The sequence below is a fragment of the Falco rusticolus genome, chromosome 4, assembly GCF_015220075.1.
Source record: "Falco rusticolus isolate bFalRus1 chromosome 4, bFalRus1.pri, whole genome shotgun sequence".
NCBI classification, from domain to species: Eukaryota; Metazoa; Chordata; class Aves; order Falconiformes; family Falconidae; genus Falco; species Falco rusticolus.
This window is the reverse complement of record NC_051190.1, coordinates 19,537,516-19,549,778: the sequence shown is the minus strand read 5'-3', so window position 1 is coordinate 19,549,778 and position 12,263 is coordinate 19,537,516. Positions and strand designations below refer to the sequence as shown.

General features: G+C 41.5%; 1 protein-coding gene across 1 annotated transcript in view; it reads left to right on the top strand.

Annotated features, from left to right (window-relative positions):
* Positions 1 to 11,923, top strand: part of LOC119147169 (RING1 and YY1 binding protein) — a 46,933-nt gene extending 35,010 nt beyond the window's left edge. The window contains exons 3-5 of the mRNA XM_037385808.1: positions 3,244 to 3,420; positions 3,530 to 3,628; positions 7,860 to 11,923. Of these exons, the coding sequence (XP_037241705.1) occupies positions 3,244 to 3,420; positions 3,530 to 3,628; positions 7,860 to 8,112 (529 nt within the window). The 3' untranslated portion in view covers positions 8,113 to 11,923. The remainder of the gene's footprint in view (positions 1 to 3,243; positions 3,421 to 3,529; positions 3,629 to 7,859) is intronic.
* Positions 11,924 to 12,263: the final 340 nt, after the last annotated feature.

Here is a 12,263-nt window from a genome sequence, read left to right as displayed (position 1 = left end):
ACTAGTATCCACTGCAAAGCATTATTGAATTTACTTTTTTCCTTATTTCTAGAAGGCAGTGCAAGCTACCCGCTGCCACAGCGGGAGAGGAATTCACGTGCTCATGAGGAGGGTGGCTGCTTTGGCAAACAGCGTGACTAGGATATGGCACGGATGGCTGTAGAGGCAGGAACAGTGTCTGGAGGGATGATCTGTGTCGGGGTGCTAGATGATCAGTGTTAGCCCTTGAAGTGTATTTTTGGTAGGCTGGGAAACTCGGAGCAAGTTTTGGATATTGCAGCTACTTTATTCGATTGCGGTTACTATGGTCATGGTTTGCTGTGGTTAAAAATGCACTGCTCTGCTTGCTTTGCTTGGCTTCTTTGTAAAGGGCTTGTAACCAGTGTGTCCTGGCTGTGCTGGCAGCGTGGACCTTATTTGAAGGAGTTTATTACTATTAGCATGCCAGGTGCTTAACTTACCTGTTTTTTAATCTTCCTAAGCTTGCTGCTAGCGAGTGAAATGGCGAAATTAGGAATTGGAAAGCAATTGGATTATTTGTATTATTTTAAAAAAATAATATCTGTTCTAGTAACACAGCAGATCTTGAAATATACTCGGTGTTGGCCAAAATCTCAGCAGCTTTCCATTCCCTTCCTTGGTGTGGCAGGACAAACCCCATCAGTAGGGCTGGCCCCCCTTCCTGCAGGTCCCCTGCCCGCACACGTTACTGCCTGCTCTCATCGCTTTCAGTTTTGGATTTGCCCTTACCCGCCGCAGTGGCTGGCTGGGAAGAAGAAATATGCAAATGTGGCTTTGGAAGAAGTTGTGCTAGTTATGTCAGTGGCTGGCCAGAAAATGATAAAGTTTAATAAATGTGGTGTGCTGTCACAGGCACAGATAAGGAATGGGAGCGCACAGGGCAAAGTGTCTCTGCAGGAGCACTTTAATGCTGGTCTCTTTTGGATTCCAACCTTCTCTAGGGGAATGCATGTGACTTATTTATATCGGGGTTTATTTCAGTTTAGTTGAAGTTTCCATTTTAAAATTTGCGTCTTCATTCAAGCAGTGCAGTACTCCAGCAACAGGAGCGACAGCTTGATAGCTGCGGAGGCTGGACATAAGGCTTGGAAATAACATCACAAGCAGGCACATCGGTCTCATGCAAAGTGGAAAAACTTTGAAGGTGCTCTCAGATTCCTGAATTGGGATTTTCCATGAATGGCTCAGTTTTCTGACTTAGCTGGTAGTGTAAACAGCACATAACCGTAAGTCTGGGCAGAAGTGGCAACTTCAAGCAGTGAGGTTAATCATGTATAATCATGTATGGAGATGGTATCTGCCCTCTCTTTGAACATGTATTGACGCTTTATTTCATTTTTTTTTTCTTTTTTGAGTAGGTGATTAGCAGGTTACTTGACACAAGCTACTGTTGTCAGCTTTTAGTGTCATTGCATCAATCTGAAAATCCCATGTAACCAAAACACTTTTTCTTGCGTGCTTATTCTTAGTCATACAGACGGAAATTGCTGTATATGGGATTTTAAATGCAAGGATGCTAAATATCTTTGCTGTTCTATGGAACAGGTAACTGCTTGATCTGATCTGCAGAACGTTTCAGCATCATAGTTATTTAAGGCTGAAGACCAGTCATCTGTTGTCACTCAAAAATGTATGCAGGTTGTAGCATAAAATGAGTTGTAGTTTCTATGTTGGGTGAAAAATCCAAATGCCAGTGGTGCTGAGATGGGTCAGGGGCCTAATTACAACCTTTTGCATAGCCTTTATAATAAGCTGTGGTAGTGAAATTAAATACTTGGGTGTAACTGGCTTCAGTAAGAACATCTTGGTACCATTATGCAGAAAACCAGTGCCAAGAGGGGCTTAGTAGATACTTGGATTTTCCTGTGACAGGGAGTAGAACTTCTCTGGGTGTTTCATAGTGTGTATCATTGCTAAATACAGATGTTACATGTGAATGATTAGTGGTTTGTAGATTTTTTTTTTTCTTAAACACATGAAACCACTGAGTAGCTTCTTAAAGTCTCTCTAGATGTTTGTAGTAAAAACTGGGCACAGGTACAGAGCTCTGCAGTTGGGTTTCTGTGTGCCAGTTGTAGACTTAATGATACTTGCGCATTGCTTTCATTGAAAATCTGTTATAGTCTGATATATGTAGAAAATTTGAGTCTTATTTATGACTAATAGCTATAGACAAGCTTGAGCAACTATTGCAATTGATACTAAGCTCGTAACGGACGACTAATGGAGTTGATAACCAGGTTTTCTCCCGCCCCCCCCCCCCCCAGTACTGTGGACGTAGGGAGCATAGATCTTTCTGGCAGGCTGAAGGGGTTGAATCGATCATGAACAGGTAGAGTATTCAGTGTATAAACCGCGCTGTGATATGCCGGGCCAGGAGGGAGAAGTTTTGAGTTGTTAAGCTGAGAAGACGTTAGATATTGGATGAGGAGTGTGAAGTGGTGGAGGTACAGATCTCTGCAGCATATATGAGGACCAGTAACCAAGGTATTGGTTATGTGCGAAGCTACTTTTTTGTGTCATTCAGAATTTGAAATGGAAATAGTCTTTGAAAGACAGCTTGCTTGTGTATTTTGCCGGAGCACCATCGGGGACTGCAGACAATGGTGTGAAGATGGTGTGTCGGAGGCTGGCACGGCTGTTGCCCCGTGGAAGCGTGAATGCCCGCTTGTCTTCTGTGCTGCTGCCAGAGAGCTTCGTTCCTGGCCCTCGGGACAAAGTCATCTCAGTTACCTTCTCTTGTTCTTTGTTAGTGTGAGGTTTTGCTGCTTCAGGGAACCAGAAGCTCATTTGAAAAATTAAATTGAAAGATGGGAAAGAGACCGATGTTTATCAGGAAACTTATTTTTACTCTCTCTGTTCCTTCTCTTAAAGTATAGCCACAGTTCATAGCTGGCAACTTCTTGAAAGCTGCTTTTTCACTATTGTCCCCCCAAAACTGGCTGTAATTTCATGACATGGATGGAAGAAAGGGAGCATTATACTTAAGAACGTTAGATAAGGCTAAAAACTGACGCAGTTTAGAGTATTCCTTAATTTTACGATTTCTATCTCGTTTGGTAGCAGCAGTAGTACTTCGCATTAAATAAGGACATCCATTTGGTTCTTTATAAGTGGAGTATTCTTCCCTGGTTGCTAAAATAAATCTTCATACTGCTTTTGGTGCAGTTATTTTTACTGTGTAAAATTGACTATAGATCTCTCTTTTTATTGTCATTATAGAAAACCTAGAATAAACTCTCAGTTGGTGGCACAACAAGTTGCCCAGCAATATGCAACCCCACCGCCGCCTAAGAAGGAGAAGAAGGAGAAAGTGGAAAAACAAGACAAAGAAAAACCTGACAAAGAGAAGGAGATCAGTCCCAGTGTTACAAAGAAGAACACTAACAAGAAGACTAAGTAAGTTTGAAGGATGCGCTGTTAAATGTGATTTCAGTAGCACTGTGCATTGATTAATTGTGCAGTTAAACTAACATCTTACTCTACTTCTTCCCTCCAATTCTTACAGACCAAAGTCAGATATTGTGAAAGATCCTCCTAGCGAAGCAAACAGTATACAGTCTGGGAATACTACAACAAAGACCAGCGACTCAAATCACACTTCAAGGTAACTTTAGTATAAAGCTGTTGGTATCTGAGCACTAGATAAAGAACAGAGACTTTTTTTTTTTTCTTTTTAAATGGACAGAGGCAGAGTACTGTCTAACCCACAGGGTCTGCCAGTGTCAGTATGGCAAGACCATCAGTGGCTATGAGCCTTCTCCATGTACAGGCACTCAAACAATGCTGGTGAGAAGAGATTCAGGCATTGGAAATATTAGTTCTGTTGTCCACTCAGTTTTTGCTTCTCTGCTAAAATAATGGTACTGTCAATTGGCCATTAAAGCCACAGTGGGAGGAAAAACATTAACCAGCAATTGTGGTGGTCTTCATCAAATTCTTAGCATCACTTGATAGCAGTAACAAAGGTTACTTTTTCAGTTCCATATCCATAGTTCAGTCACTGTAATTGTCAAGATAATTTTCCAAGTATACAGGAATTCAGTCTGCATGAACAAATTTGCTAGAACATTGCAATCAACAAAAAGCATGAATGGTTGGGTTCCTATTTGTCCAAGTTTCAAATGAGTGGCTGTCTATGGAGAGAGGTTTATTCCTGGCCTTGCCTATACTGCATGCTTGTTTTCTTTAAGCGGTGTCTTGTGCTCTGTTTCTAAAATGAAAAATTCAGCATCTAAGAACAGTTTTTATATTACTGAACTTAGAGAGCTACAAGAGGCTGAATTCAACTGGGTGCTTTGCCTATAGGGGCTATATGAGAATTGCATCTCTTTAAAATGGGCTGTAGTAAGTATTTTACAGTGAAGCCACATGAATTGAAAAAATATTAGTTAGCTGCAAACATTTGTAAAGCACATGGGAAATATGGTTAACACTGCTGTTAGCATTCAGTTTGGCAAGACATGACTCTACAGAAAACTGTTACCTTGGTAGTTTTTAAGTAATGGCATGAAAATCTTTAATAAGAGTGAATATCCTTTATACAGGAACTTGCTTGAATGTAGCGAGGGCAGTGTGAGACTTGCTGTGCTAGAAGACTGAGCTGTTTGCCGGGACTACTGTTAACTCTTCCTCAGCCCCCAAACACTGAAGTTGCCATTCCTGATTTGATTAGAGAAATACAATGTTATTGCAGTGTTGTTTTTTTGGTCCTGTTGTGGTTTTTTTCTTTTTTTTTTTTTAATGGGACTTATTTTGAGACTTAGGATGCAGGGTACTTGATGCACTTGACTAATGATATAATAATATTAAATTGATAGATTACATAAAATAATTGTTTTTACTCCTTTGAAGGAGTCACTCTGTCTACTGCAGTCTTTTAGTCCATGTTTTGTGGCAAGCTTTTGTCATTCCTTATTAATCCTTAATAGTATCAAGTCTGATTGGGTATTTTTAAGGGATACATCATCTCCTTCAGTTCCTAAACACTCTTTTTAAGTATTTAGTTTAGTGGAACCTTACTTGCAACTCACTGCCCTCAGGAGTACTGTCAAGAGTCTTTTTAAAGGATCTGAATTTTACAGAGTCACATCTGTTCAGATTTTTTTCATGCCCAGATTTCTTAACTGTTTGTTATTTTTGTAAATTGTCTTTTAAGGTTCTCCAGATTTTTAAGAAATCTGGTTTGGGCTTCTTGAATACTATGCCTATTTCTGACAAAATATCTTGGTTTGTTCCATGCCTTCCTGTGCATGTGTTCAGATTGATTTTGAAACATATTTCTTATTTGGCCATGAACCTTTTTAGCTATAAATGTGAAGCATCAGTGTTTAATTTTGCAAAATAACATGAATGGGCTGATCCCTTTGCCTTCTATAGGAAGCAAAAAACATGCATGTGCTGAAGAGACTGTCTGGAGACCTCCACCTGTGCTTAATCAGCTCTTTGCACAGGGAGACCCCTAAAACCTCCTGCAGAAATGGTTGGAGGGCTCAGTTGTAAAACTGACATTGAGAATGTGTTTGTGAACAGGACTGTGGACAAATCCTGCACCTCAGCTCTGCTTCCCCCCAAGTCCTTCCATGTTACTTTGTCATGGCATTTAGGGATGCATGGGCAGTTTCATTCAGGTGCTCAGTGCGTGGCTTGTCTCAAAGGCTGCTGGTAGCGGGAGCTGTTCTGGGCAGAATGTAATGCAGCTTAGGCCACATCAATTCCTTTCTCTCTTTCTTTTTTTTTCTTCTCTCCCCTCCCCCCCCCCCCCCCCCAGTTATGGCTATCAGCACTGGCTTTTGACAAGCAATAGCGGGAGTGCGTGTTCAACACTACAGAAAGGTGGAGGCAATAAGGTCTGTTCCGGTATCTGGGCCAGCATTTTTTGGCTGTTTCTGAGTACAAGAAAAAACAAATGACCCAGGCAAATTACAGGAAGAACTGGGTTTCCTAGAGGAACTCGGGGCTTAGGGAGGAAAATACGTACGCGTACTACGCTTCCGGGAACGCTTGTGCTGTGTTTGCTGCCGATGCTTTGGGGGCAGCCTGCGTCTGCTGAGATGCTATCTGAAGGCCAACGGAAACCCCAAAACTCGCTGAGCTAGCTGGCCTTTCTTGTTGCCCACAAACAGGGTGACATCATTTAGCCTAGCCTGGGGTTACGTGTTGAATTTCCCAACTCCCGTGAGCATGTATGTACAACACATACGCGTGGGTGTGTGTCACACTGCTGCGGGAATTCACGAAGCACGGCTATGGGGCTGAAAAGGCTGGTCACTAAACGAAGGGGCTGTTTTTCAAGTAGGAGGTTTTACTGATGGTTATCCCAGTGTAGCAGTATTTTAGTTGTATTTTCTATCTATTAGAAATGCCTTTGCTGTGGTACTTGTTAAAAATTGAAACAGTCTCCTAGGTTAGATGTGAAAATACTATTTTCAGTGTGGTAACTTCATTTTTGGTAAGGAGTCTTGCAGAAATACCATTGTTCTATTTTTGAAGCCGTACATCTGTCCTTAATACTTTTTTATATTCTGTCCAGTTCTAGAATACCACTTGGATGCCTACTACTTAAGGACTGTCCCCTTAACTTACCGCTGCAAGCCACTGAATATGCATGGCCGATACAAAGTCGGCTTAATTTCCTCTTTTTTTTCGTTTCGACCACACTAGCCTAGCTGCAGATGAGGAGGAGTAAAGGCAGATTGGTTTAAAAGCTGGAGCTTGATCCCAAAGTAAACTAACCTTCCCTCCATCCCTTGGAATAAGGCAGTTTTCAGCAAGCTACTTTTCACTGATGTATAAAGACTCTCCTTTTTAATTTCCCTTTTGGGAATATTCTGCTGCTTAAGCCTGACCCTTAATTAGGAGTAAAAGCTGTGAATTGCAGCAGTTGCTGTGGATGACTTGGAATTTGCTGGTAGCTGAAGGAGTGTCCAAGTTTTGTTGTATCAGAGCTTTGGACCAGCACCTGAAATGTGCATGAATGTTGGCTTCCTAGAGTCTAGACCCTTATTAGCTACATTACTAATTGAATGATAGCACAGCATGCAGATTACTGAGATAATCCTGAGCAATAAATACCAATGTGTTCTTTTCTGGTGGTTTTTTTTTCCCTTTTAGTCTTTTTCTCCCTTCCTCTAACCAAAAGCACTAGCTGCAAGAAATACTGCTGTACATACTGGATTTTATTTACAATAACCTTGGTTCCAGAGGGAACATTTTAAGCAATTTTATACATAGGCTGATTGGGCATCTGATTTGTATAAGCTCAAAGCAGTTGCGAGAGAAGCCAAGTTGTCCCAGTGCCTGTGTTGTTTGCAGCTGCAGAGTTCCAATATGGGAATGAAAGAGCTGTGGTCAAATGCTTTCATGTGGTTTTGTATTGCAGAGTCACAGCCTTGTCTCATAACATCAGGGCACATGATGAGATGGTGAATTTAGATAAGAGAACTCTTTCATCTGCCGCTTGGGGAGGAGATCCTTCGGTCTGTCTGGCTCCTGGCCGCTTGGCTCTGCTGTAGTGTCCTCCTTTCTGGCAGAGTTGGATTAGGGATAAGTCTACAGCAGATGCCCTTTGCAGAGCTCTGCAAGACAGGTCTTTCCTCTGGGGCTGAGCATGCTGCTGCAGCCCTGGCAGCCCGGGCTGTCACAGGGAGCAGGTCAAACCTTTGTCCTCTGCTGTGCAGCGCTTGCCGCTGCCTAGGTTCTCTTCCCAGTTATTGCCATCTGTGCAGGCGACTGGAGGACGAGTCACACTGAGTTTGTTGTCAAATGCTTTTTCTAATAAACTTTTCCTTTCTTGTTTGTTTTTATCCTTCTTATAAATGTTTTCTCATTTGTTTTAGACCCAGACTGAAAAATGTGGACAGAAGTACCGCGCAGCAGCTGGCAGTCACAGTGGGAAATGTCACAGTAATTATCACAGACTTTAAAGAAAAGACTCGCTCTTCTTCCACGTCGTCTTCTACAGTGACCTCCAGTGCAGGATCAGAACAACAGAATCAGAGCAGCTCAGGCTCTGAGAGCACAGACAAGGGCTCGTCCCGTTCCTCCACGCCAAAGGGGGACATGTCGGCAGTCAACGATGAATCTTTCTGAAAATTGCACATGGAATTGTGGAAACTATGAATCAGGGTATGAAATTCAAACACTCCACCTGCCCATGCTGTTCAAATCCTGGAGAGCCTCTTCTGCGCTTGAACACACACTTTCTTGGACATCAACCTCTTACCGATGCAACCAGGATATAATTTCTGCTTGCCGTGGGCATCTGGCCACCAAGGAATTTCTCACCCTAACAATTACTCTTGACACTTTTATGTATTCCATTGTTTTATATGATTTTCCTAACAATCATTTATAATTGGATGTGCTCCTGAATCTACTTTTTTATAATATCTGCTGTGCACAATTTTCCATGAACATTACAACTTTTTGTTTTGGGGTCGGGAGTGGGTGGGGAGGGAAGGGAGCTTTATTTATTGCATTCACAAACTCCATCCTCTTTCAACATATCCTTTTTAAGTTCAGTTCTTCTTCCAGTTATACTGTGTACTATCAGTTTTGATATAAATTATATATAAATATATATATAAATAAATATATATAAAGGGTTATTTGAAACCAATACATGGAAACGCTGGTGCTTGAAACACTGTGAAGTGAAAAAAAAAAATAATTGAACCATTCAAGATCTGGGACAGTCCCCTTCTGTGAAAGTACTGAAACTGAAATGGAACTGGTCTTAGGTGAAAAGCGTTCCTGAAGGTTTGAACCTGGATGGGGATCCATTCTCTCTATTGTTCCTTCCCCGTTTCTTCCCTAGGCAATGGCTAAAATGTACTGGACACACAGTTTTGATTTTTATAGCTTGGGATCTGAAATGAGAAAAGATTTGCTCCAGGTAGCTTGTATTTCCAGTAGGGTAACTTGGATTGGTGATGTGCAAGTTCGTGCCCGGCTGGAGCATAAGCGTTCGCAGCCAGACTGGTGTTGGCATGCCACGGAGTCATGTATTTTGGTAACGTGAGCATTGCTATGTTGTGCATAGCCAGTCCCACAGATATTTGTTGGTTTTAGATTTAATTAATTTTGTCCACCTGCATCAGTAACCAAGGTAACTAGAACTGGAGCGGTTTGAAGGCAGCAGGGAGCCGTAGGACTGGGAGCGAACAGGCGCTCACTCCAGCCAGCGGCATGTGGGTCGGTGGTCGTCAGCCCCCTTCTCTCTGTCTCGGCCGTGCTGTTGGGGTGGCTCTTCTTGAAGTCCATCTGTATTCCATTTCTGAACAGCATCTCGTCCAGGGATGATGTTGGGCTTGTCAGCATTTGGATGCTTCTGGGTCTCCTGCTATGGGAGCAAAAGTAGGGAAAAGCTTTTATGCTGGCAAGTGAGCGACATGCGTGGCTCATGCTCATGACCAGCATCTCCATTCTTGCTCTAAAGCTATTCAGACTGTAATTTCTTTTCCTGGCCTGTTAGTGTTGCTTTGCAGTTTACCTTCCATGCATTATCCTGCTAAAACACTAGGCTGAAGAGGTGAAACAAACTTCTTTTTTAAAAAAACACACAACAAAACCCGAACCTCTTTGGCTTTTCATCTTTATTTAGTGGCCCCAGGGTGCTTTGTAGTAATTTCAGGCGCAGAGGCTGTGGCATTCATTTGACATCAAATGCATAACTTCTGGGCGTGAGGAAAGAGGGCCACATTTTGACAACTTTGTGCCAGCTTGTTATATTGTGAATTATTTGCTTAGCAAGAGTAATTTCTCTTTGTGGAGGCAACTGATTTAAGATTTCTTTTAAAATCTGTGTGGTTTTGAGTAGCAGACATAGGTTCCTTTTACACTGCTGACAGAAACGTGTAAGGGATCTGTTAGAACTGCTCGAGGGTACGTGCAGTGGCAGTGCCTTTGCAGCAGTGGTTTTATTCTGGATACGTTAGCATGGGCACCCCGACTTAATTCTGCTTATATTCACAGTATAGGCTGTCTTTACCTTTTTAAGCATTTTTAAAGTATTTATTAAAGAACCAAAGGAAACCAGATGCTTCCTATGAGCATCAAGACAATTTATTATACATAGTTTTAAATACTATGAATTTCTCAATCCACATTTTAACATTAGTGGGATATTGCAAAGACATTCCTTTTCCAGTTTTTACTATTCCTTTAAGGGTCTCAGGGAGGGTAAACTGGTCAGCCATATTTATTTATTTTACTGAAATGTATTGGAATAATTTTTTAAGAGAGATTTTTTGAAGATGCCCCTGAACTTGTATATTTTGCACTGCTTTATAAATGATCCATTATCAATTAGGCTTGCGTGCATCTTGGCCGCGATCCAGTGAAGAGTGTGAGCAAGCGGCGAGTCCCTCTGGCTTCAGCAGGGCAAATTCTGGTGCTTCAAGTCAAACCGCGCACTCACCTTCTTCGTTGAATCTGGGAATTTGTGCAAAAAAAAAAAAAAAAAAAAGCATTGTGTGTACCAGGAAATTGCTTCTTTTTCAAGTGAAAATGGACCTGTAGATCAGTTGAAAAAGCTTTAACGCCGTAACCAGCTACTCATGGCTACTGGTAAAGTCAGTAACATCTATCTCTTTTGGGCGTGCCTCCTCAATAAAGTAGCTTGCTATAAATAAGTAGGAAAATTTCTTTGGAGCAAGTGACCTGTAATTCTGCATTCAATAGAAATTGCTAGCTAAGCATTGAACCTCCCCAGCCTCATCCGTAGCTGTTGTGTTGTGGATTTGAAGGATAACGTTTGCTTTTACACTTGATTTCTGAAGTTAGCATACTCACGGCACGCATCCACGGGTGGGATTCCCTCCGCGCTGTGTCTGTGGGATACCCCGCTGTTGGTGGGGAACGTGTTTAAAAGCCAAACCAACCAAAACACTAGTGTAGGGGAAGGACCAGATTCGTGGTGTTCAGTGGCACAGAAAGCAGGTAAGTAAAGCACAGTGTTACATTTGCGAAGTTTCAACTCTTACACAGACACACACACACACACACACACACACACACACAGACACACACAGAGACACCAACACAGCTTGCCTGACTTGCTCAGTTTGACGTAGTTCTGCAAAGGAAAAATGACAGCGTTTTACACCACCAAGCTATTTATTTTAATTGGAACACTTTGCTTGTTTCAAATTGGACAGATCAAAAATTTGGCAGCAGCTTCCGTGAGTTTATTTCCACTGAGATGTTTTCACCTGCCTTACCAAGATCATTCTCAGTCTACTTTTTTAAGCTCTACCATAAACTTAAATTATTGAAAATTTATTAATTGCTGACTATATAATAACCTTTGCTTGTATGTAACCGAATGGTTTTAAGAGCCAACATTTAGAGTATGACAATGGAGCTGAACAGTTTTTAATGCGCAAGCAGTTCTGTTCTTGTGTATGACTTGTAACCTTAATTTACTGTGTAAAGATGGTTACATTATTTCCTTAGCTTTGTTTGTTGGAGACAAATATAGAATGCTTGTTTAAGTATGTCAAAACATAATCTTATCTTGTGGATTTTTATGTTAATGTATTATACGAGCTATATTTTTCATTTGCCCAGAAAGACAGCTTGTATAACGCTTTTGAAAGTTTTTCCGCTCTGTAAAGTCTTTAGAGCTGACAGTCCTGTTAGGTTTGTTTTAATCTTCATGCTAAAGTGTCAATGGTGGTTTTGTGAACTGGTCAGAAATTCACAGGTCTTAAATGTTTTTGGGAAATTTATATTGGACACTGCTCTTTGTCTAGCAAATAAAAGATGTTAATATATTCCTGTTACTGGCATGTGCACGACTGTTATTAGAAGCCACTTTATCATTTTCCTGCTTTAAATAGAAATGTCTATTTATGAATTCTGCTTGTAGTTTTTTCACAAATAAAATAGTAAAATTTAATTACATCTGAAAGCTCTCTTTTTTGGGAGATGCCAGTACTGAGAAGAAGTGGAGAGTCTTGTTGTTGAAGCAGTTTGTCAGTCTGTACGTCTTGCCCGTGAGCCACCGCTCGAGCACCCAGTTCTGCAAACACTGGGTTGTGCACACAGAAAACTTCAGTCGAGTGAGTAAACCCAGTTTGTTCGCTGGGACTGACGATGTATGGAGAGTTTGTGGCACATGTGTCTGCAGAATTTGGGTTCTGATAAATCTTTTTTCTCTTTTCTGTAGCTGCAGAAAACGGTGAGGCTTAGTGCAGAGGGTTTCAGTGAGAGCCCTTGGGAGTTCCTTCAGCTGTCTT